The 26244-nt window shown below is 37.0% G+C and overlaps 1 protein-coding gene across 2 annotated transcripts in view; it reads left to right on the top strand.

Annotated features, from left to right (window-relative positions):
- Positions 1 to 26244, top strand: part of PIG-C (phosphatidylinositol glycan anchor biosynthesis class C) — a 122550-nt gene that overhangs the window by 47819 nt on the left and 48487 nt on the right. For both annotated transcript variants that reach the window (XM_090368661.1, XM_090368662.1), the window contains exon 3: positions 10872 to 11026. In XM_090368661.1, the coding sequence (XP_090224787.1) occupies positions 10872 to 11026 (155 nt within the window). The remainder of the gene's footprint in view (positions 1 to 10871; positions 11027 to 26244) is intronic.

Consider the following 26244-nt stretch of genomic DNA (forward strand, 5'->3'; position numbering starts at 1 on the left):
CATTGAAGAAAATGAAGAATCGGAAAGCCCTGGGGGAAGATGAAGTTACTGTAGAGTTGTTAAAATTGGGAGGAAGAGACATAACACAAAAAATGGCAAGGCTCTTCACAAAGTGCATTAGAAAAGGTGTGATGCCTAAGCAGTGGAATAATGCAATCATAGTTTTGCTGCATAAGAAAGGAGATAAATCAGAAATTGGAAATTATAGACAAATTAGCTTGTTATCCCATATCTACAAGTTGTTCACAAGGGTCATTACTAACAGATTAGAAAGAATACTTGATGAGAATCAACCGAAAGAGCAAGCTGGCTTTAGGACAGGATTCTCAACTATGGATCACCTTCACGTAATATCACAGCTAATGGAGAAAGCAAATGAATATAAAACACCATTATGCCTGGCATTTGTGGATTATGAAAAGGCATTTGACTCCATACAGCATAAGGCAATGTTTCGGGCACTGGAAAGACAAGGCATAGATACTCCATATATTATGATTTTGAAGAAAATATATGAGAGTGCTACATCCTTTATTAGACTAGACAAAGACAGTAGCAAATTTAAAATCGAGAAAGGAGTTCGACAAGGAGACACAATATCTCCGAAGCTGTTTACTGCTGCCCTTGAGGAAGCTTTCAGAAGATTAGACTGGTCGCAGAAAGGAGTCAATGTGAACGGAGAGTACCTAAACCATTTACGATTTGCAGATGACATTGTGGTCATAAGCCACGATCCCAAAGAATTAGAGGAAAATCTTAATCAGTTATGCACAGTTAGTAAGGATTTTGGACTAAAGATGAATATGGCTAAAACAAAAGTAATGATGAACAAGTATGCCACGGAAAGGGAAATAATGATTGAAGGGGCAGTAATTGAAAAGGTGGAGTCATATACTTATCTGGGACAAGTTATTAGCTGTAATAATGATAAATGGCTGGAAGTCAAGAGAAGAATAAATTTTGGATGGATAGCATTCAGGAAATATAGTCACATACTGAAGAGCAATATCCCAGTTTGTCTGAAACGTAAAATAATGAACCAATGTATACTCCCCACCATGACTTATGGAAGTGAAACTTGGGCACTCACCAAAAGAATGGAAGAGAAGCTGAGAACTACACAGCAAAGAATGGAACGAATTATATTGGGAATCAGACTGTTAGATAAGAAGAGAAACACAAGGATTAGGCAGCAAACTCAAGTAAAGGACATTCTTATCAAAACTAAAGAACTAAAATGGTCTTGGACAGGACACATAGCTCGAAGACATGATGACAGATGGACTAAGAAAATAACAGAATGGTATCCAAGAGGAGCTAGAAGAAAACCTGGAAGACAAAGGCGGAGATGGATAGATGAAATTCATGAGTTTTTGAGTAGTAAATGGATGGCCAGTGCTCAAAACAGAAGGAACTGGAAAGTTGCTGGAGAGGCCTTCATCCTGCAGTGGATTGAAAATGGCTGATGATGATGATGATGATGATGCAAGGGTTTTTGTCAGTATCGTTGAGAATTCCTTAAGAGTTTAGGGAACTGCTAATTGGCAAGGTGTCAAAGGTAATATAGACATTTGTTTATGTGATGATATGGGTTAAAGCAATGCTTGCACATGTCTTAAGAGTTCTTGTTTGTTGCCTAAACAACCAACATTGGCAAGATGTGTTCTGAGGGTAGCAACATTTTGGATGAACAGGTGTATAGGGTTTGGAGTTTATTGGCACATCAGCTGTATAGGCTATAATGGGACAAAAATGGAGAGCTAGAGAAATAAGCTTAAATAACTTTAAGAGGTAGTATGTCAGGGTAGCAAACTATAGAAGAATACTTAATCTTTACTGTATCTACAGTAATGGTAGGAGTGTTGTCAATAAAACGAGTGAATTTGAATCCTGGTTAAAACAACTGATGCTAACTTAGATCAACTAATGCTAACATAATAGGTGTAACGGAAACATTGTGCCACCCAGAAATCAGGGATGATAAGTTTCGCTATGGTATGTACAATGTATTTAGGAGGATGGGGAAGATAGAGGATGTGGTGAGGTCATGCTTCTTATCAAGAGCATCCTGAACACAAAAAGAGCTTTTGCTGAATCAGAAGTTATGTCTGCCAGCACAGAATCTCTGTGGTGTGAGTTAGTTGAAAACAAAGGTATAATTAGAGTGGGAGTAACCTACAGACCTGAAGATTGTAAAGAGTGAGACATGAGTTTCTACATGAAGATGGAATGGCGAGCAAGTGTTGAGTGTGATTTAAGTTAAATCACACATTATGTGTGATTTAAGTTTGCCCCTAATTTATTGGAATAAGTGCGTGGGGGAGGAAATGGGAACCAAATTTTTAAATAAACTAGATTATTTGTACCTGCATGTTAGAGAAAATATTATTGATAAGATTATTCTAGACCTGATCATTACTCATGAATCAGATGATATAATGGGGCTTACAGTAGAGGAACCATTGGCAAGTAGTGATTACACAGTTGTTAGTGTTGCAGTAGTTAAAGGTAAAGGCACGTGTTTTAATTTCAGAAAAGGAGACTGTGACAGTTTAAGACTATGTGATATCTATCAATTTGGCAGATTGCAGAGGGTGAGTGAATACATTAGAATTAAGTAATACCTTTAAAGCAGTACTCAGAGAAGCCATGAACACATATACATTAATCAAAAATAGCATGAGGAGGATGCTGAGATGGATGAATATGGAGCTGGCCGGTCTGATAGATCAGAAAACGATGGCATGAGAAAGTTAGGGAGCATTGAAAATAATGAACTTGTAGCCATCCTACAATGGTTACAAGTTTATCTGTAATAGTACCACAGAAACTGTTAGGGCTGCCAAGTTGAGTGTGAGAAAGCGAAGGGAGCAAAGAATGGCAACAACAAATTTATCATGTATATGAATCTAAAGAAAGAGAAAAAAAAATCAGATTGGACTGTTGTGTAGTGGGTGTGGGAAAGTCTTAGGTAAATCAGCTGATGTTGCCAATGAATTGAATAGGTACTTTGCATCAGTTTTTACTGATGAAAGATACTTCATGCTGAGGAGAGGCTGTGTGAGTGAGGCTGAGATATAAAAAGCAGTTTCGAAATTACGGATAATTACTGTTTATTAGAAAAGTCTAAAAGTCTAGAGTTGATGGCATATGCCCAGTAATTTTGAGGGAGGTGGCTGGAGACTGCATTGAACCATTGAGGGTAATTATGAGGGCATCATTGAACTCGTAAAAATTCCATTGGGTTGGAGAAGTGCCAACATATTGCCAATACATAAAGGCAATTCTAAGATTGAAGTCTGTTAACTACAGACTGGTTAGCTTGACTTCAGTGGTAGGGAAAATCTGGGAGGTAATGATGACATGTAATTTTTGGATTTTAGCAAGGCATTTGATTCAGTCCTTCAGCAAAATGCAAGATGTTGCACTTGGGGAGCACTCCAACTCTATACACATGGTGCAGTTGAATTAAAAGCAGTAGAGGGAGAAAGGTATCAGATATGATATTCTTTGAGCAGTCCCCTCAACGTGGGCACCTGTACGTGGTGAGGGGACCTCCCAGTGACGCTGCTGGACTTCCAGACTAGCATCACTGGGATCCAACGCCCACAGCCCAGGTTCCAGGCTTACATCAATGGAATCTGGCGTGTTTGCCGTGCGCTGCGACCCGTGGAAATTCGGAAAGGGGGATCCTGGTGGTTGAGGGGCCCAGCTTCAATACACCACTTTGGCCCCTGCTTCGACAAGATGGGTGGTCCTGGAAGGCCCGGCTAGGATTAATCGGCTAGTAGGCTCGCCTGCGAGGGTCAACCGTATCAATGCCACGCCCCTACCCTCATGGTCCGAGGGACAGGATTCAGGCTGGCGGCGGTGCGGATATAGTGTCTGGGTAGCCCTGGCATCCCACTCCCGAGCGCATTTATTGCATGCCGGGTAGTGGACGTCCCTTTGGGCTCCGTGGTGGGTGGGGAGCCCGGGCACTGAACAACTAAATAACCTTCATGAATCCTGATACACTTACTTCTTCAGGGGCCCCAACCCGGTCCCTATCTGAAAACATAGACGGAGAGGCAGATAGTATTATTGCAACAAAGAGGCAGCGAACTGAAACATCATCATCAGGGCCTGTCCCAAGATTTCTAATCATGCATTCTACCACTGAAAAACCGATTGGTAAAATGTCGCCCTTTTTTATCCAAAAAGGGTTAGATGGGTTAGTAGGTTCACCCAAATCAGTTAAGAGGCTCCGCTCTGGAGACCTCTTAATTGAAACTAAAAATGACAGGCAATCCGAACATCTACTCCGAGTAACATCAATCGGAGGAATCCCTATAACGGTGACACCACACAGAACACTCAATTCATCGAGAGGTGTCATTTCGGAGTGGGACCTTCTCGACGTCACCGAAGAGGAAATCTGCTCTGAATTAAAACCACAGGGAGTCATTGCCGTCAAGAGAATCACTGCGCGATGGGATGGAAAAATAGTTAAAACCAGGAGCGTTATCCTGACTTTTAACTCTCCTAAACCTCCTGACGAGATCAAAGCTGGATACATCAATTGTTCAGTGCGTCCATACGTTCCGAACCCTTTACGGTGTTTTAAATGCCAGAAGTATGGACACTCTCAAATGGCCTGCCGTGGAGTCCTTGCATGCGCACGATGCGGTGCAAAGGACCACGAAACAACAGCATGTTCAGCCGCAAAACCCACCTGTATTAACTGTGAGGGCGAACATCCAGCCTACTCACGAGCATGCCAGAGGTGGAAAGAAGAAAAAGAAATTCAACGGCTTAAGGCAGAGCTAAATATATCATACCAGGAGGCAAGGAAATCGGTCAAACCCCAGAATATCAACAGACCTACCTACGCCCAGAAGGTAGCAGGGAGATGTTCCGTCGGAACTCAGACGGACATGACCATTCCTCCAAAGGAGTCTTTCACTCCCATCGCGCGGTATCTCTTAAGTTCGCAAAAACCTACACAGAAGGACCAATCAGCTGCCACTCCTATATCGGTACCTCCTAATGCTCCACAATTAACAAAGGTAATTACGAAAGAAAAGAATAAGAAAGGGGAAGTCCCCCCTAGTTCCCAAGAAAAGATGGATGTCGAGCAGAAGGAGGTACCCGAAGAATCAGTCTTGGAACTCTTTGCGGAGGAGGAAATGGACACTGGACAGCGTCCATTCTTCCCCAAAAAAGACAAATCCAAGACCGATAAAAGTAAGCCCTCAGCACCTCGGAAGCCGCCAGATGGACCCACCAAGCCAAAATAATGGCTAAATTCCTACAATGGAATTGTCGTGGATTCCGGCGAAATATTGATGACATCAAGGCTCTCCTGCAAAAGCACGAGCCAGTTTGCTTTTGCTTGCAGGAGACATATCTAAAGGCAAATGACGATCCCACGATGCATAACACCACAATTTTGCGTAAGGATAGAATTGCGGATGGCTCTGTACATGGGGGAGTGGCTATCCTTGTGGGTACCTTTAGGTTTTGCTACCTTTTGTGTTTGGGATTTTAATATAAAAACAAAAAAAAAAGGACCAGATTGTAGGAAGTTTTTGTTTAGCTTTCAAATTGTTGATTACTGGAACAAATTGCCTCTCTGGTAGTTGAGGTAGTTTGAAGAAATTTAAAGGTCAGCTGAATAGGTAGCTACTATTTTCTTATCCAATTTTTATATAATTTCTTTAATTTTTTTATATCTTCATTTATATTTTAATTATTTTTGATTTATTTGTTGTTAATTTATTCTTGTGTTCTTATTGTTTATTCTTATGCTTTTTTATGTGTTTTTATTTTATTGTAAATATTTTTAAATTGTTTTTATTTTGATATTTTATTTTATTATTTTAATTTAATTTAATTTAATTTTAATTTTTTGGCCTGTGTAGCAAAAGCCAGTGTAGCAAAAGCCTGTATAGCAAAATGCTAATACTGCTAATATTATTAACACAAATACCCAGCCAATCTTTGGACTTGGAAGTTTTTTCGCAATTATATAATGAAAAAATGTGTGAATGGCCAAGTCATTATTTTGAAAAGATTATCTGTTAATACAGTATTATATTTCTTCAGAAAATTCAGTCCTCAATCTTTTTGATCCTACCTAGTATTTAAATAAGTAGTTAAACAGTTTAGAACCTTGCTATAGAAAGATAAAAGTAATGCCTTCCATCATAATAGCAGCAACAAAGGAACAACAGATGAGGAAGGATTAAATAAAATTTGAGGTAGATAAATACAACAGTTACTTTAGTTAATACACCTGTGACTTGTTAAAATATGATATCTTTTTTTGCTGTTAATATCCAGAAAGGATCTGCATAAACCTGTTTTGGTGGGAATACTGTATTTTTAAATGCAGTATCCCCATCTGAAAGCTGTTTTGGGAATAAAAATATATGCTGAAAACATGCAAAGATAGAAGAAGAATGGAGGAAAAAAGAACCAGGGTATGTCTGCCAGGAACAGGACCAGGGTATGTCTGCAAGGGGCAAAGGTTGATGACGTTGTAGAGTGGATATCATCTTTTAAGGACACAAAAGGTGATATAGTTGTACACGTTGGCACTAATGATATTAAGCGTAGGAGACCGGGGTATTACTTAACAAGTACAGGTCACTGTTGAAAAAAAGCCGTGAATTAGGGTTGAATTTGAAAGTGTCTGCAATTCTGCCCAGACACGATAGGCGGGAATATATGATGAAAGCCCTGTCGATCAATTCGGCCCTGGAAAGATTGTGCAAGGCTCAAGGGGTAGAATTTTTTTCAGCCTGGTCTGTACTTGTTAACAGGAGAGACTGCTTCTACAGGGATGGGATACACTTAAATAGAAAGGGTGCAAGAATGTTTGCTGATGCTATCGAGGCAGTGTTAGGTGGGTCGGAAAACTGCTAGATTGGGGGGATACAAGGACTAATAGATTAACAGTAGCCACTGGCAGAGGTGAAAGTGATTCTTGCACTGCTTCTATTTAAATGAGCAGCAGCCTGGAAAATAAGATGCAGGATATTTCAGAGACTGCTGGGAATCATTGGGGTACAAGTAAACACATGGGTTGTGTTAGGGTAGCTAAGAAAAAGAACAAGTGCATGTATACTTGTGTGTACACCAATGTTAGGAGTTTAGTGAATAAATTTGATGAATTTGAGGTATTGCTCAAAACATCAAAGGCAGATATTGTTGGGGTTTAAGAGATGTGGTGTCACACAGATATAAGGAATGCAGAACTGGAATTTGGGGAGTACAATGTCTACAGAAAGGATAGACAGGATAGGAAGGGAGGAGGGGTTATGCTATTAGTTAAGAAATACATAAAATCCAAGGAAGTGAGGCCAGTCGACATCACTGGACAGTGCAGTGTCGAGTCATTTTGGTGTGGCATAAGCATTGGGAGATCAAAATTGAGAGTAGGAGTGTGCTATAGGCCTAATGACTCTGATGAGTATAATAAGAAACTGTACAGGGAAATAGAGTGGGCCAGTAAATCAGAGTGTCTTATAATGGGGGATTTTAATTTCCCAGATATTGACTGGAATTTGGGGGCTGGTCACTCACACACTAGCAAGGCTTTTGTATATTTATTGGATGATTGTTTCCTACATCAGCATGTTCGGGAGGCAACTATAGGGAGTAATACTCTTGATTTGATTATCAGTAGTGATTCTTCATGCATTAAGAATCTGCAGATAAATTAACCACTAGGTGGCAGTGATCACAGTGTGCTGAAGTGGGATTTACTCAAAGAGGTTACTACCATTAGGGGTAAAGGGATGGGTTATTGCTTTCGTAAAGGCGACTACGATGGACTGAGACAGTATTTAAATTCTATACAGTGGTACCAAATGATGATGTTACCAACAGCAAATTCAAAATGGAAGCATTCAAAGAACTTATCTTGGAAACTACTAGGCTTTATATACCAACTAAGAAATATTGTTCAAGGTTTAGGCCTAAATGGATGTCAGATGAACTAATGAGACATATGGCAGAGAAGAAAAATGCATGGGATACATACAAATTAACACGTGACACAGAAGCCTATGATAGATACAAGTTGATCTGTAACCAAGTTACAAAGGAGGTTAGGCAGGCGAAGGCAGATTACGAGAAATCTTTGGCAAGGGATGCAAAGAAAAACAGCAAAGAGTTCTTTACTTATGTAAACTCTATAAGGAAGGGGATGAATCAGATTGGTTCACTTGATAGCGATGGGTCATCTGTTGATGATCCTGCTCAGGTAGCTAACAAACTAAATGAATATTTTGCATCGACATTCACACATGAGGAGTTATTCAGCGAGGGGAATGCCAGAGGTGTATTCAACTCTGGCAGTAAGTTAGAGAATCTTGTAATAACTGAGAGTAAAGTGGAGGAGAAATTGTTGAAGATAAATACAAGAAAGGCACCTGGGGTGGATGGGATCTATCCAGTTATATTAAAGGAGGCAGCAAAGGAGGTAAGCAAACCCTTAGCCATAATTATGAGAGCTTTCTTGGACTCAGGGGAGGTATCCATGGACTGGAGATGTGCAAATGTGACCCCAATCCACAAAGGAGGATCAAAGGGAGACACAAGTAATTATAGACCTGCTAGTTTAACTTCTGTTCCAGGGAAATTAATGGAGGCACTGGTTAAAGAAGCATGCAGGATCATCTAGACAAGACTTCAGTTATAGCTCGGACACAGCATGGTTTTGTTAAGTGGAAGTCTTGCCTGACCAATTTGATTGGATCCTATGATGTAGTCACAAAGGAACTGGATGTAAAGAATAATTTTGATATCATATATTTGGATTTTAGAAAGGCTTTTGATACTGTTGCACATGGAAGACTGCTGCACAAATTGGAGCGGTGTGTCATTGGAGGCTTTTTGCTACTATGGATAAAGGGATGGTTGAATGGGAGAAGACAGAGTGGTAATCAATGGACATTTCTCTTAGTGGACTAATGTTATTAGTGTAGTTCTCCAGGGTTCAGTGTTGGGTCCATTATTGTTTTCTGTATTTATAAATGATATTGATGATCGTATATCAAGCTTAATGTCCAAGTTTGCAGACCATACGAAGGTTGGCAGGGTTATCAAGGACACTACTGACACTATGCTGCTGCAACAGGATCTGGAAAGGTTGAGCAGATGGGCTGAGAGGTGGCAAATGAAGTTTAACATTGACAAATGTAAAGTACTACATATGGGAAACAGCAACCCCAGAGCAACGTATCAACTCTGTGGTACTACACTGACAGTGGTAGAGAATGAAAGGGACCTGGGGGTGGTTGTGCAGGCAGATATGAAGTTTTCTGAGCAATGAAGACGGGCTGCAAGAGTAGCTTATGGTGTATTGTCGATGATATATAGGAATTTTTCTAGCAGGGATAAAGAGGTGATTATTCCCTTGTATAAGGCAATGGTCAGGCCACACCTAGAGTACTGTATACAGGCCTGGAGGCCTCATTTCAAGAAGGATGTAGAGCTGCTGGAACGAGTACAGAGAAGGACAACAAGATTAGTGAATGGACCAAAGGGGTGCTCTTACAAAGAAAGGCTTAAGTTTTGCAAATTACAGTGTCTGAAGACTAGGCACCAGCGAGGTGATCTGATAGAGGTGTATAAAGTCTTGAATGGTTTGAGCATGCTCAGTGCTGATGGGATTCTTCCTCTTGCTCAGAATAATCACCTGAGAGGGCATAAATTCAAATCGAGGAAAGACAGATGTAGGATAGACGTGCGGAAATTTGCCTTTAGCCAGCAGGTGGTTGGTTGGTGGAATAGACTTCCATCCTTTGTCGTGGAAGTTGATAGCCTAAATAAGTTTAAGGCTCAGCTGGACAGGTATTTCGAACGAACAGAGGGGTGAAGTGGTTATTTTTTATTTATTTATTTATATATTTTTTTGGCTGATGCTGCATAAGCTTGCTTTCTTGCATCAAATGCCTCTACTAATGCTAATACTCCTGTGACTTGTTAAAATATGACATCTTTTTTTGCTGTTAATATCCAGAAAGGATCTGCATAAACCTGTTTTGGTGGGAATACTGTATTTTTAAATACAGTATCCCCACCTGAAAGCTGTTTTGGGAATAAAAATATATGCAGAAAACATGCAAAGATAGAAGAAGAATGTAGGAAAAATGAATTGAAAGATGACTCAGTTCTTCTCTGACTTTTGCACCATTATTGGTGAATATTGGAATTTCTATATGTTTGGTGGAATTAAAGGAGTGTTTTATAATTTATTCAGAATTTAAAATGAGATTATATTGAAATGGTGATATTGTTTATCTGATGTAAAATTAAAAAAAACAAACAAACAAAACAATGGAGAACTGTTTTTCAGTTAACAGTGTTCATGCTGATTATAAAAATTATTTCATTTTTGTGATTTAAAAGGAAATATTTAGATAATATTTTTCTTAATCTTTCTCTTTTTTTTCTCTCTGTTTTCAGTACTTTATCCTAAATATACAATTTACTTTTCCTTATTGCCAAAGAGTTCTAAGAATGTGCTTTGAACTAATTGAATAATAAAGTTTGTTCATTTTATTGTGAGTATCGTTCTTTTGTTAGCAAGATACCATGTACGCTTTTCTAGAGTTCTACATTTATCAGTGTGGTGGGATGTCTCGGTAATAGGACACTGAAACATTGCTTGCTATACAGCCTGTGATGGCATCCTTATTGAATGTTGAGATATCAGCAAGTGTGTATTTTTTGGTTTGAGAGCTTGGTATCCACTGAGTAAGTATGCAGCATAGCATAGCACTTTAATGCCCATGATTAGATTAACACCATGTAGCATAAGAAAATTTATTTCAAAATTGGACTTGTAAATTGAACAGTAATATTTTCTTATTTTGCAGCACATGCATATTTGTGGTTGTGTTTATATACCTGAATGGTCAAGTTCTTTCTCCTCTTGCCCTTCTGAGTACAGCTGGAACATTTACTGTGATTCTTTATTTTGTACATGCTGTCACCAATAATCACTGCTCATTGTCTTGGTTTTCCAGAAAAGGTAAAATTTCAAGATAAATTAACTATTGTATATGCAAAGCATTAATTTAAAAAATAACCCTGGCAGAAAGTACTGTATCGTAATTATAGTTTCATCCTTTTAGCATATCCTTAAGTATTACCAGATATACTTGTAGCAAGATCAAAAAAATTCCTGGGATGATTTTCATTTCTTGAAAATGAGCATGTCTTAAAGCTAATGAATGTAATGAAGCTCAGTCTACATATCTTAAGAGACCATTTTCTTAAAAGTAATGCATTTGAGTATCAACACATATTTGTTAGTGATTGTAAAGTTGTTCAATCCAAGAAGCTAATGTCGTGCCATCATTTTTAGCATTTTTGTCATAGCAGCTTGCACTTAATATTAATAAAGGGAAAATATTAATAGTATTAATAAAGGGAAAATATTAATAGTATTAATAAAGAAAAAAAGGACAAAAAAGAAGGTTGATGTAGAGCATCAACCTTTAAAAAAAAAGGTTCTCTGGTTTCATCTATCTCTACGTCTCTTCCTTAAATTTACATAGTTTGCAGGATTAAGCATCAAGTTGTTTCAACATTTACAACAATATAACTAATTTTCCTTACTTTAAGTATATATCCTCTAGTTTATGCCACTTGTGAGAGAAAGATATCACCATTATTTAATAAAACCTTTAAACCTTTAGTCTTAAATACCCTGATCAGTCTCCAAACAGACATCTGGCTTTAGATTTTGCAACATAAAAAACTTGCCAATGACTTGCTTTGTTGCTCTTTGCTGCACTTTTCCCAGCAGATCCACATCTTTTCTGAAATGAGTTCTTCCAACCAGAACACAGCACTCAAGATATGCCCCAACTTATGTTTTGTATAATGTAGAAGTGGCACTTTGTCCCTAATAGCAGAATTCCTATGTGTCATAACATCATGAATGTGGCTTAACTAATGGTTTTTGAATGGTACAATGGCCTCTTTGTTCTTAATAGCAAAATTCTGCATATATTCTGCATATCATAACACCATGGCTGTCCTGCCAGCCTGTCTGAACTATTTAGAGAAATATCATGTTAGATTGTACAGTTACTCCTAATTGTTCTTCATTGTCAAGCTCAGTAGTTGCTTTCAAAGTAATATGGTAATCTGGGATTACTATTACCCAAATGTAGAACGTTACATGTATCAGTATTGTGCTTTAGCAATTTTCAGACACCAACTAAATAATTTAACTATGGCTTGTTAAACTGGTATACTTTAGTTGTTGTCAATAACACTCTCCCAGCCTCCTTTATGAGGGGCATTCAGTATTTGATTATATTATGATATAATTTGATTATACTATTCAAATGATATAATTTAATAATATAACTCATTTATAAAATCAAATCATCATTTGAATTATATGATTCACTTATATCATTCAGATCATAATAGTTAATAAATACTAATCATTTAATCACTAATCATCAGGGGCTTAGAGGGGAACAGGCTTTGTGTGTGTTATCAGACACTCAGTCTAAAACACTGATGGATCCAATATCTTTCTTTTTAGAAGATTTATGAGAAGTCCAGTTGGCCTGCCTCCTTATCCACTCAGGCACACCTTGTTGGTAAGCCCTGTTATGTCACTTTGGTGGCAACAAATGCGTAGAGTGGTTCTCTTCAAGATGCTTGGTCAGCGTGAAGAGGAAAAGACCAAATCCTCCAGCACTTTATGATGACACAACGAAAGAAATGACCCCTTAGTCTGCAGAAGCTTTTACTCTCCCTCTTATGGCGGCGAAAGGATCAGAGTGGAATCAGAGGGCTAAGGATCTCTGGGTATGAACAGGTTGCCATGCACGGAAACTGAACTTGGCCTGTTACAATGTAAGATTGCTCATCGGTGAAGAGAGGATATTAGAGCTGGAAAAGGAATTAGAAAATGTGAATTTGAATACCATTGGATTGGCTGAAACAAGAAGAAGAAATGAATCACTTATAAGTTTATCAAGTGGAAATCTGCTGTACACCAATGGAAACAGTGAAAAGAGTGAAGGTGGAGTTGGCTTTATGGTCCATAAAGATATAAAAAGCAACATTTTGGAATTCAAAAGTACATCACCAAGGGTGTCCAGATTACTACTTAGGATTTCTAAGAGGAACAAACTAAAGGTTATGATGATATATGCATCAACATTAGCCATGATGATGAAGAGGTTGAAGAAATGTACACCAAATTTGAGAGACTTCTAGATGAACAGAAAACTTGCTACACCATCATTATGGAGGACTTCAATGCTAAGGTTGGAAAGAGACAAAACAGCACAGAAAGGGAAACTATAGGAAATTTTAGAATTGGTCAAAGAAATGAAAGAGGTGAAAGACTTGTGGAATTTGTAGAATCTCGAGGAATGTCAGTAATGAAGACTTTTTTCAAGAAAAGGGTGAACAGAATGCGGACATGGAAAAGCCCAAATGGATTAACAACTAATGAAATTGACTTCATCCTCATTTGCAGAAGATATATTGTGAACAGTGTTACTGCCCTGAAAAGGTAAACGTTGGAAGTGATCATAGAATGGTGACATGCACACTTGATATAGATATGAGAAAAAGGAAAAAAACTGACTCGAGTAAATATTATGAAGGTCTTTGAGATAACAGAAGAGGATAAAAAGCAGTATATACTGGAACTTAAGAACAAGTTTGAGCTTCTGCACACCTTTCAGGACCAAGATATTGATGAGGAATACAACTTTCTGAAAATGATAAAGCCCGAGAAACCTATAGGTAAAAAGAAATCCAAAGAAGAAAAAATTAGTCAAGAAACACTTGTCATGATGAACCAAAGACGACAAATGAAAAGCAAGATATACACTAACAAGGACAAAATTGAGTATACCAAATCATGCAAAGCCATTAGAATGAGTCTCGGAGAGGACATATGAAGATTCAACACAGGAAAAGTAGAACATTAAGGGAAAACAAAGGACTTAAATCAACAGTCATGAGCAGTAATGCAGAAAGATAAATGATACTGAAACTGAAGAATAGCGATGGTGTACTTATAAATAGCAGAGAAGGCATAATTCAAATAGCAGAAGACTATTTGAATTATGCAAGGAGCAGGGGAATGATGCCAGCAGTGGGGAAGATGGATTGCAAATTAGTAACACATACGACATACCCAATATTCTTCTGATGAGGTAGAACATGCATTGAAGAAAATGAAGAATCAGAAAGCCCCGGGGGAAGATGAAGTTGCTGTAGAGTTGTTAAAATTAGGAGGAAGAGACATGACACAGAAACTGGCAAGACTCTTTACAAAATACATTAGGAAAGGTGTGACCCCTAAGGAGTGGAATAATGCAATCATAATTTTACTGCATAAGAAAGGAGACAAATTAGAAATTATAGACCAATTAGCTTATTGTCCCGTATCTTCAAGTTGTTCACAAGGATTATCACTAACAGATTAGAAAGAATACTTGATGAGAATCAACCAAAAGAGCAAGCTGGCTTTAGGATAGGATTCTCAACTATGGATCACCTTCACATAATATCACAGCTAATGGAGAAAGCAAATGAATATGAAACACTATATGACTGGCATTTGTGGATTATAAAAAGGCATTTGACTCCATACAACAAAAGGCAATTTTTCAGGCACTGGAAAGACCAGGTATTATGATTTTGAAAAAAATATATGCTAGAATGCTACATCCTTTATTAGATTAGACAAGACAGTATCAAATTTAAAATTGAAAAAGGAGTTCGACAAGGAGACAATATCACCGAAGATGTTTACTGCTGCCCTTCAGGAAGCTTTCGGAAGATTGGACTGGGCGCAGAAATGAGTCAATGTGAATGCAGTGTACCTAAACTGTTTACAATTTGCAGATGACATTGTGATCATAAGCCATGATCCCAAAGAGTTAGAGGAAAACCTTAATCAGTTATGCAGTGTTAATAAGGATTTCGGACTAAAGATGAATATGGCTAAAACAAAAGAAATAATGAACAAGTATGCCATAGAAAGGGATGTAATTGTTGAAGGAGTAGAAATTGAAAAGTGGATTCATAAATTTATCTGGGACAAGTCATTAGCTGTAACAATAATAAATGAATGGAAGTCAAGAGAAGAATAAATTTCGGATGGATAGCATTCAGGAAATATAGTCACATACTGAGGAGCAATATCCCACTTTGTCTGAGATGTAATATAATGAACCAATGCATAATCCCCACCATAACTTATGGAATTGAAACTGGGCACTCACCAAAAGAATTGAAGAGAAGCCGAAACTGCACAGCAAAGAATGGAACAAATTATATTAGGAATGAGACTGTTGGATAAGAAGAGAAACACATGGATTAGGCAGCAAACATAAGTAAACTACATTCTTATCAAAACTAAAGAACTGAAATGGACTTGAGCAGGACACATAGTTCAAAGACATGATAACAGATGGACTAAGAAAATAACAGAATGGTACCCAAGAGGAGCTAAAAGGAAACTTGGAAGACAACAATGGAGATGGACAGATGAAATTCAAGAGTTCATGGGTAGTAAATGGATGGCCATTGCACAAAACAGAAGGAACTGAAAAGTTGCTAGAGAAGCCTTTATCCTGCAGTGGATTGAAAATGGCTGATGACAATGCAGAATAATTTAATTATGGAACATCATTTGAATGATAGTATTATCAAATGAATTATCATAATCAAATGAACTGTTTTCATCAAATTATTTTCCATAATTGAAGAATTCTCATAATCAAATGATTTGCTATAATAAACTAATTTTCCATAATTGAAATAATCAGTTTTGACCTTTTGATTATGCCCATCACTAATCGGAACCCATACTAAAGTGTAAAATATACTTTGTCAAAATAATTCTTTGCATCCAGTTTTTTCGAAAACCTCATAAGAGCTTATCAGATTAGTTAGATATGATTTCCTTTTAACAGATCCATGCTGTTTCTCTTATAAATAATTTTTGTTCAAATGCTTCCAATACTTTTATAATGTTATTGCATAATCTGTAATTTTTTGTGCTATAAAACTCAACATTGAAATGAATAATTACAGGTTTGTAATTATTCATTTCAATCCTAGAACCACTTTTGTAAAGTGGAGACATTTTTAGATATCCTCTGTGACTTCACCTAGGTCTAGAGATGCACCTGTTATAATAAATAAGGGTTTGGAAATTTGCTTCCTTAACATCACTAGATAACTTTCATCAGTTCCTTGCACTTTTTTCTTTTTTTTTTTTTTTTTGGAACATTTACTCATGATAATTTTTCCTCTCATCCATTTTTAGTGATCACACAAGCATCTTTCTCATCCAATTCTTTTACAAATTTAATCAGGATAACACAAGTATGTGGAATTAATTCTGTTGTGTTGGAGGTTATAGTTGGGAAGTTCCAAATATATTAGCATTAGCATTAGTAGAGGCATATTATGCAAGAAAGCAAGCTTATTCAGCATCAGCCAAAAAAAAAAAAAAAAAAACACACCACTCCCATTTCACCCCTCCGTTCGCTCGAAATACCTGTCCAGTTGAGCCTTAAATTTGTTTAGGCTATCAACTTCAACAACAAGTGATGGAAGTCGGTTCCACCAACCAACCGCCCGCTGGCCAAAGGCAAATTTCCGCACATCTATCCGACTTCCGTCCTTCCTCAATTTGAATTTATGGCCTCTTAGCTGATTATTCTGAGCAAGATGAAGAATCCCATTGGCATTGAGCATGCTCAAACCATTCAAAGCCTTATAGTATTAGTATTAGTAACGGCCGTATGGTGCAAGAAAGCCTATGGCTTATGCTGCACCAGCCAAAAAAAAAAAAAAAAAAAAAAAAAAATCCGAACAAAACAATGATAAAAACAAAAATTAAATAAATAAATAAATAATAATAATTAATAAATAAATAAAAATAATAAAATGAAATAAAAATAAATAAAAAGGAAATTAATCCTATCATCCTATGCGCTTCCCTTACCCGAAAGTACTATCCAGTGACCTTTGAATTTCCCCAAACATTCGGCCTCTACCACCCATGAAGGCAACTTATTCCAGTAATTTATAACTCGCTGGCTAAAATAAAACTTCCTGCAGTCCAATCTAAACATTTCCCCCCGTAACTTGAATTTATGTCCCCTAGTTCTAGCATCATTTATAATCTTGAAAATTTTATCCTCATTCATTTTGCTGATGCCTCTCAGAGCCTTAAACACCTCAATTAAATCTCCTCTAAGGTGTCTAGTTTCCAAACTCTGCAACCCACATATTCGAAGTCTTTCTTCATAAGGACGCCCTTTATGCACCTCTATCAGATCACCTCGCCGGTGCCTAGTCTCCAGACTCTGTAATTTGCAAAACTTAAGCCTTTCTTCGTAAGAGCAACCCTTTGTTCCATTCACTAATCTTGTTGCCCTTCTCTGTACCCGTTCCAGCAGCTCTACATCCTTCTTGAAATGAGGCCTCCAGACCTGTATACAGTACTCAAGATGTGGCCTAACCATTGCCTTATACAAGGGAATAATCACCTCCTTATCCCTGCTAGAAAAATTCCTGTATATCATTGACAAGACACCATGAGCTACTCTTGCAGCTCGTCTGCACTGCTCAGAGAACTTCATATCTGCCTGCACAATTACCCCCAGGTCCTTTTCATTCTCCACCACTGTCAGTGTAGTACCGCAGAGTTGATACGTTGCTCTGGGGTTACTGTTTCCCATATGTAGCACTTTACATTTGTCAATGTTAAACTTCATTTGCCACCTCTCAGCCCATCTGTTCAACCTTTCCAGATCCTGTTGCAGCAGCATAGCGTCAGTGGTGTCCTTAACAACCCTGCTAACCTTTGTATCATCTGCAAACTTGGACATTAAACTTGATATCCCATCATCAATATCATTCATAAACACCGAAAACAACAACGGACCCAACACTGAACCCTGAGGAAGGGTTCAGTGTTGGGTCCGTTGAGCAGTGTCCATTGATTACCACTCTCTGTCTTCTGCCACTCAACCATCCCCTTATCCATAGCAGCAATTTGCCTCCAATGCCACACTGCTCCAATTTGTGCAGCAGTCTTCCATGTGCAACAGTATCAAAAGCCTTTCTAAGATCCAAATATATAATATCAAAGTTATTCCCTGCATCCAGTTCTTTTGTGACTACATCATAGTATCCAATCAAATTGGTCAGGCAAGACCTGCCCTTAACAAAACCATGCTGCGTCTGAGCTATAACTAAATTCTTGTCTAGATGATCCTGCAGTGCTTCTTTAACCAGTGCCTCCATTAATTTACCTGGAACAGAAGTTAAATTAACAGGTCTATAATTATTTGTGTCAGCCTTTGATCCTCCTTTGTGAATTGGGGTTACATTTGCACATCTCCAGTCTATGGGTACCTCCCCTGAGTCCAAAGAAGCTCTCATAATTATGGCTAGGGGTTTGCTTACTTCCTTTGCTGCCTCCTTTAATATAACTGGATAGATCCCATCCACCCCAGGTGCCTTTTTTATGTTTATCCTCAACAATCTCTCCTCCACTTTCCTTTCAGTTATTACAAAATCATCCAGCTCACTGCCAATGTTTACTTTACCTACATCATTCTCCTTCCTGAATAACTCCTCATGCGTGAATGTAGATGCAAAATACTCGTTTAGATTGTTAGCCACCTGAGCAGGATCCTCAACTGTTGAACCATCAATATCCAGTGGACCAATCTGATTCATCCCTTTCCTTCTTGAGTTTAAATAGGTAAAGAACTCTTTTCTGTTTTTCTTTGCATCCTTTGCCAAGGATTTTTTGTAGTCTGCCTTTGCCTGCCTAATCTCCTTTGTGACTTGGTTACAGACCAACTTATATCTATCATAGGCTTCCATGTCACCCATTAATTTGTATGTATCCCATGCATTTTTCTTCTCTGCCACATGTCTCATTAGTTCATCTGACAACCATTTAGGCCTAAACCTTGAACAATATTTCTTAGTTCGTATGTAAAGCCTGGTAGCCTCCAAGATTAGTTCCTTGAATGCTTCCCATTTTGAGTTTGCTGTTGGTAACATCATCAGTTGGTCCCACTGTATAGAATTTAAATACTGTCTCAGACCATCATAGTCGCCTTTACGAAAACAAAAACCCTTCCCTTTACCTCTGATAGTAGTTACCTCCTTGAGTAAATCCCACTTCAACACACTGTGATCACTGCCACCTAGTGGTTCATTTATCTGCAGATTCTTAATGCATGAAGAATCACTACTGATAATCAGATCAAGAGTATTGCTCTCTCTTGTTGCCTCACGAACATGTTGATGTAGAAAACAATCATCCAATAAATCCACAAAAGCCTTGCTAGTGTGCGAGTGACCAACCCACAAATTCCAGTCAATATCTGGGAAATTAAAATCCCCCATTATAAGACTCTCTGATTTACTGGCCCACTCTATTTCCCTGTACAATATCTTATTCAATGCATATCACCCAGAATGGTCCCCACCCGTTCCTGGCAGAATTCAAGGAAACTGGGTTGTTGGATAAGAAATTCATTGGATCTTCAAATACAGTTTCTGATGAAGCAACAGAGAGTAGCAGTAGCACTTTAAAATCTTGCACTGCATGTTTACAGAAAGGTTATCAAAATCCACATCATGAATCAGTGGCATCATTACAAATTGCAAATTCTTCAGGCACTGAGTGCGAAATCCACAAATTAAGAAACATTCTTAGTTTGTGGATTTGACTTTTCATATATATAGCTCTCCACTGTGGAGGTGGCAATTAGTTATGAAACAGCTGTCTGGGGTTTTGGCAAGATGATACATCTCATTACATCAAACGATTTCAACTGATGCATGTCAATGAAGTAAAAAAGATTTTGAAGCATGTTTGTACATGTTGGTTGTCACTGGGTAAATATTTAATTAGACTGGTAGAACAGTGGCAACCTCTGAGAAGTCTATATAAAGAAGAGGTTAGAAGTGGTGAGAAAAGCCATATTGGCACTTCTAAGAATTAGTGAATTGAAAAATATAACAAGTGATCACTAGTGGGTGGCAGTGACTGATGTCCAAATCCAGTTCATCATCCAAAAGAAGTTTTGAGAGAAGAAATTAATGATGTCCATCAAGAAAAGGGACTTCTGAATCACAAATTTCTGGCAAAAGCAATCCAAAGTGCACTAAGCAAGCTGATAACTCTAGGTATGTTTCTGTCTTCTAGCTTGAATAGAGCAATTTGCTTGTTTCTTTTAATTGTTATACCAACATTTTAAAATCAGAACATAGTCCTTCAATCCAACAAACCTCACATTCGTGTACTCAGGTTATTACTACTAAATACATTGAAAAATGTTATGTGCAAATTTGTTATGCCAACAGTTTTTAAATCTTCCACTTCCATTTTTGGAATTTGATTACCACAGGAAATGAAATCAAAAGGATAATTTTGACTTTGAGTTTTACATTACTACTGCAAAGGTTGTGGAGAGGCTAAAATGAATGAAGAGTTTCTTTTTTTCAATGAGGAAATATTTTATTGCTGTATGTGACATGGTGCACAATTTCCTATTGAAAAATTATGTTCTTATAAATGTGAAGCTTGCAAAAATTTCATCAGTTGGTAGTGCATCATTTTTAAATTTGAAATTTTTTGTGGATAAGTTTCCATTACTTTTTGGTATAATTAAAGATGAAGAAATAGATGAAGTAGTAGACATTTTTGCAGCATCAGTTCTGTCAGTTTCTGTGTGAGAATCTACCAGACACTATTATGAAAGAAGAAAAAAAAATTGATGTTCAGAAGCCTGAAATATAACAAATTATTCCAAGTCATGCTTGGCATTTTAACAATTCCTAATAATAATGCTGAGTGCGAGAGGATATTCAGCCAGGTGAGAAAAAAAAAATTGAGTTCAGATCTCTTTCTGATGAAACAATGAAAATGTTCTTTACAGAAGGTCCATTATTTTGAATGAAGCTTTGACTTAACATTTCTGAAGAGGGCAAAGTCTGCAGTGGTATCTTTCTTGAAGCAGTCATAATCAGTTGATGTATAACAGATAATACAAACAGAAAAACCTGAGACAATAAAATCCTTGGTAAGCTAATGTTTGAAAACATATGGTACTGGTAAACAATCCTATTGCTTTATTTGAATATAAAATATGTATGTTGTCAGTAAAATTTAATTTATAGTGCAGTGTAGACTTTAAACAAAAAAACTTTTTGTGCTTTTTGAGATCTCCTGTTTCAGCAATTTTTATTTTTTTTGCTTGTTTTTCGTGAAAAACTTTGGTTTTCTGCCTGTTTTGGCCAAAAAACAATTCTCATATTTTCCTCCTTGCGGTTACCTGATTTCCCACTTCTCGAAAGGCAAAAGTTTGGCTATGTGAAAAGTTTTCATGGCTGGTTTTTAGGTGCATCAGTATATGTGCGTAAAGTGCCTATTTGTCTTCATTATGTCTGTCCATCCAAATTTAATAAATAACTCCCTGTGGATGTATTTTCATGAAATTTTATATATAGCTGTTTTATAAAGATTTGTTATGGCATCTCAGATTTCATTAAAATCAGACTATAGAAATCCTATTATTATTGTTTCTTTCTTTCATACATATTACATAGGCTATCCATATATTGTAGCTGAAGCAAAGGATATTATTTTTGTTGCCATGCACTGATTGGAGGATTGAATGGGCAATATGTGTGAGATGCACAGAAACAAAATGTCAGTTCACATATAAAAGTAATTATTTTTTGGCTTGTTTTTTGTTATCAGTATACTAAAGCGTAAATCAAGAATTATTACCATTTGCTTATGTTTCTTTTTATTAAAGTTTAGTTAAACAAAAATGTCAAATACATATTATTTTTCAATTGTTATTAAAATCCAGAAAGTAATAACTAAATTGCATTTCAAAAGCATTGAGATTATACTGTGATTATTTAATTTATTAAATCATTGAGTATGAAATACAAGCATTTCGCACATTGTTGATTATATAGTATCACAAAAGGTAGAGCGAATATTACATTGGGAGGAATGTGCAGTGAAGTGAAAACAGTTACTGTTCTTTTATATATTATTAGTTAATCAGTTTGTAATTAACTTACTTTTCACTTCTGTTAATCACAGAAAATGAAAAATTAAGTTAATTTAAGAAATAAAAATTGTAATGCTCTAATACATCATGTACATTAACCAGTTTTTTTTTTTTATTATTTATTTTACCTGATTTTACCCATCCCTTTTTATTTGTACATAGTCATTTAACTTTAATGAAGATTTTATGCATAGTTTCGGTTTTCCTGGCGCAGTAACCACAGTCGTTTTTTGAACCAGTAAAACCAATCAATCAAACATAGTTTCTGTTTGCAGTAATTTATTATTTATTATGGACTTAATCAACTGTCATGGCCTTTTTATTAAAGTTTAGTGTGGGAGTACTAAATACCTATTATTTTAAATCCATCTATCCTATAATATAATGGATCTCCATTTATGCATAAAAATACTTAATTCTAAACAAGACTTACTTATTTACTCTTATTTGTTTTCCAAGCTTTTATTAGTATTACTAGTGGAAAATGATACAAGAAAGCAAACTTATACAGCATCGGCCAAAAAAAATGAAAACACTTCTCCTATCACCTGTCCATTTCCCCTAACAGTTTGTTTAGTTTTTCCTTTAATTTATTCAAATACCTGCTTCTGCAAGAGAAAGGATTCCATCAGCATTGAGTTTACTCAATCCATTTGATCCTTAAACACTTCAATCAGATCCCCCTCATAGGTGCCTAGTCTCCAGCCGTTGCAGTTTGCAGAACTGAAGCCTTTCCTGTTAAGAGAACCCTTTTGTTCTCCATCAATCTTGTTGCTCTTCTCTGAAGGCCCTCGTGGATAGCACAAGTTGGTGTAATCATTGTCCCCTCCCCACATACACTTTTAGTGGAAAAGACCAGAGTTTGAGTCCTGTCAATGATGTGAGGAATTTTTATGGGCTGCATGCTTCTTGCATTAAACCATGTTACCCTGCCTATGGGTAGCATGTTTTCTTCTCCTGGAAACTCTGGTTTTTTGTCTTACAAACAGCAAATTGGCCACAGAACATGGGTAACTTACAGACATATTATATATGGCACAATATGGCCTACAGCAATCAACCAATCTTCTCTGCATCTGTTCCAACAGATCAACGTCTTTCCTTAATCATCTCCTTATCCCTGTTGGCAAAATTCATGTAGGACATTGACAAAACCCCATGAGCTGTCCTTAGCAGCCTGTCTGTACTGCTCATAGTCAGAGATACTCATATCTGACTTCATAATTATTCCTAGGTCTTTTCATTCTGCACTACCCTGAATGTGGTACCACACAGTTGGCATGTTAATGTGGGATTACTGCTACCTGTATGAAGTACCTTGCATTTTTTAAAGGTAAATGTCATTGCCACTTAGCCCATCTTCAACTGTCACTTCTCAAACCATGCTACATTAGCATACCCTGATTACTGTCATTAACCAGCCTGCTAACCTTTGAATTATCTGCGAAGTTAGACATTAAGCCTTATATGCTTTCATTGGTATCATTAATAAATATTGAAAACAACGGGCTCAGCATTGAACCCTGGGGATTTCTGCTAATAACATTAGTCCAAGAAGAGTCATGTGCAATGATAATCACTCTGTCTCTCCTATTCAACCATAGCAATAGTTCCCCCTTAATGCTATACTGCTCCAATTTGTATGGCAGTCTTTCATATGCAATAGTATCAAAAGCTTTTATGATATCAAGTATATGATGTCAGAATTATTTTTTGCATTCATTTCCTTTGTTACCATGTCATATTATCTAATCAGATTTGGTCAGACAAGATCACACATTAACAAATCGATGTTGTGACTGCAGTATATCTGCATTTCTCTGTAGATGATCCTGCATTACTTCTGTAACCAGTGACTCCATTTTTCCTGGAACATAAGTCAAGAGGTAACAGGACTGCAGTTACTCCTCTTACCCTTTGATCCCTCCCTTTAGTGAATTGGGGATGCATTTGCACATCTCCAGCCATAGAGACCTTCCTTGTATCCAAGGATGTTCTCATAATCATGGCTAAAGGTTTGCATACCTCTTTTGCTGCATCCCTCAATATAATTGGATAGATCCCATCCACCGGAAGTGAATTTTTATGTTTAGTTTTAACAGTTTATTTTCTGCTTTTGTTTCCATTATAACAAAATCATTCAGCTCCCTATTAGAATTTGACACACTTCTGGCATCCTCATCCCTAAAAAATTCTTTGTGCGTAAATGTATATACAAAATATCTATTCAGTTTGTCAGCAACGTGAGCAGGATCATCAACACTTAAAAGCATTCGTATCTAGTGGACCAATATGATTTAACCCCCTTTCTGCCAGTGTTTACATAAGGGAAAAAAGTCTTTGCTGCTTAGAAAGCAGCAAAGAAAGTCTCTAGCAAAGATGCATAGAAATCTTTGCTAAAGACTTCTCATAATCTGCCATAGCTTGCCTAATGTCCTTTGTGACTTTGTTCTTGACTGTTTATATCTACTGTAGGCTTCTGTATGACCTGTTAATTTTTGTGCATTCCATGCATTTTTCTTCTCTCCCACAAGTCTCATCAGCACATCTGACATCGATTTAGTTAAGCCTTGAATAGTATCTCTCAGCTGGTATAAAAAGCCTAATAACTCCAAAATTATATTCCTGAATGCTGTCCATTTAGAACTTGCCATTGGTAACTTTATCAATTGGTTCCACTGAATAGAATTTCAAAACTGTCTGAGACCACCATAGTCACCCTTGCAAAAGCCTTTCCCTTTACCCTTGACAATAGTTTTATGTCTTTAAGTAAATCCCACATCAGTATACTGTGATCACTGCCACTCAGAGGATCTTTTAAATGCAGGTTCCAATCCTACCAAGGATCTCTGCTGTGGAAAATGTCACGGTGTCTGATGTTAGAGTATGGGCTCAATTATTGGACTGGTCAGCTCAGTGCTTGATGGATCTGTCTTCTTGTAATTCTTCAAGCCCTCCTAAGGCCATCAGAATGCTAAATTTGCACCTAATGGCCTCCTGTTCTTTGAGGTGAACACACACACACACACACACACACACACACACACACACACACACACACACACACACACACACACACACACACACAAAGGCATCTTACATGGCAGTTTCGTGTCTTGCTAAGGGCACCTTCACAAAGGGAGGGGGGACAAGTAACGCACAAAATATAATCCTGATTTGCAGGAGAACTGCCCTTGGAAGTTCTCTCCCAAATCAAAGAATTCTAGCTACTTTGAGCTCATTGCTTTTCTGCTCTAGTCTGAGGCTTAATTTTAGTCTAAATTTAATTTAAAAACAACAAAACTAAGAGACACGAAAATAATACTACACTAATCCTCTCATTTGATGGTATTCATATAGTACATAATTATGTACTATGTGATACAGTTATGTACTATGTGATATACATTATGTACTATGTGATACAGTTATGTGCGTTATTAAATTATTTTATTTCTATAAATTTATAGTTTATGGACTTAATAAAAACACATCTGATATTATTAAAAGTCTACAAAACTACATAGAAAGAAACCTCCAATAGCATCTGTTTAATTTCTATATCAATACTATAATGATGGCATCAGAATTTGAACATTTTTTATATTATTACAATATAATGGCAAGAGAAGTCAACTGCCTTTTTAAGCAACTTCAGAGGCCAATTAATGAACAAATTCACCAGCTTAATCAGATGAATACAAATAATAACTACACCACTAATTTTAAACAAAAGTTGCAAAAAAATCCCCCAATAATTTTTAAGTAATAAAAAAGTTCCACTTTAATGGTTACCAAACAAGCACGTAGAAATTTGAAATTCTGGTTTATTTCAATCTCTTGCTACAAAGTTTCATCATCTGTAGTGAATGGTTTATCAACAATTATGACATTGAACTCGTTGTCACCTTTTGAAAAGCATATAATTGAAGCACCTTAATTTTTATATCTCTGATACACTATAAGGATTTCGGTGTTGGGCAAGTATTGGAATGTGACTTGATAAGTGTTCATTGCTGATATGTCTCAAGATTGTTGGTGTCAAGCAAGCATTAGAACAATGAGGTTTATTCTGGGTAGGGTTAAAGATCTGATAGAAAATAGGATAGTATTGAAGAAAATAGTGAAT

Source organism: Mastigoproctus giganteus, chromosome 2 (genome assembly GCF_048544385.1).
Source record: "Mastigoproctus giganteus isolate SK-2022 chromosome 2, ASM4854438v1, whole genome shotgun sequence".
Classification (NCBI taxonomy): Eukaryota; Metazoa; Arthropoda; class Arachnida; order Uropygi; family Thelyphonidae; genus Mastigoproctus; species Mastigoproctus giganteus.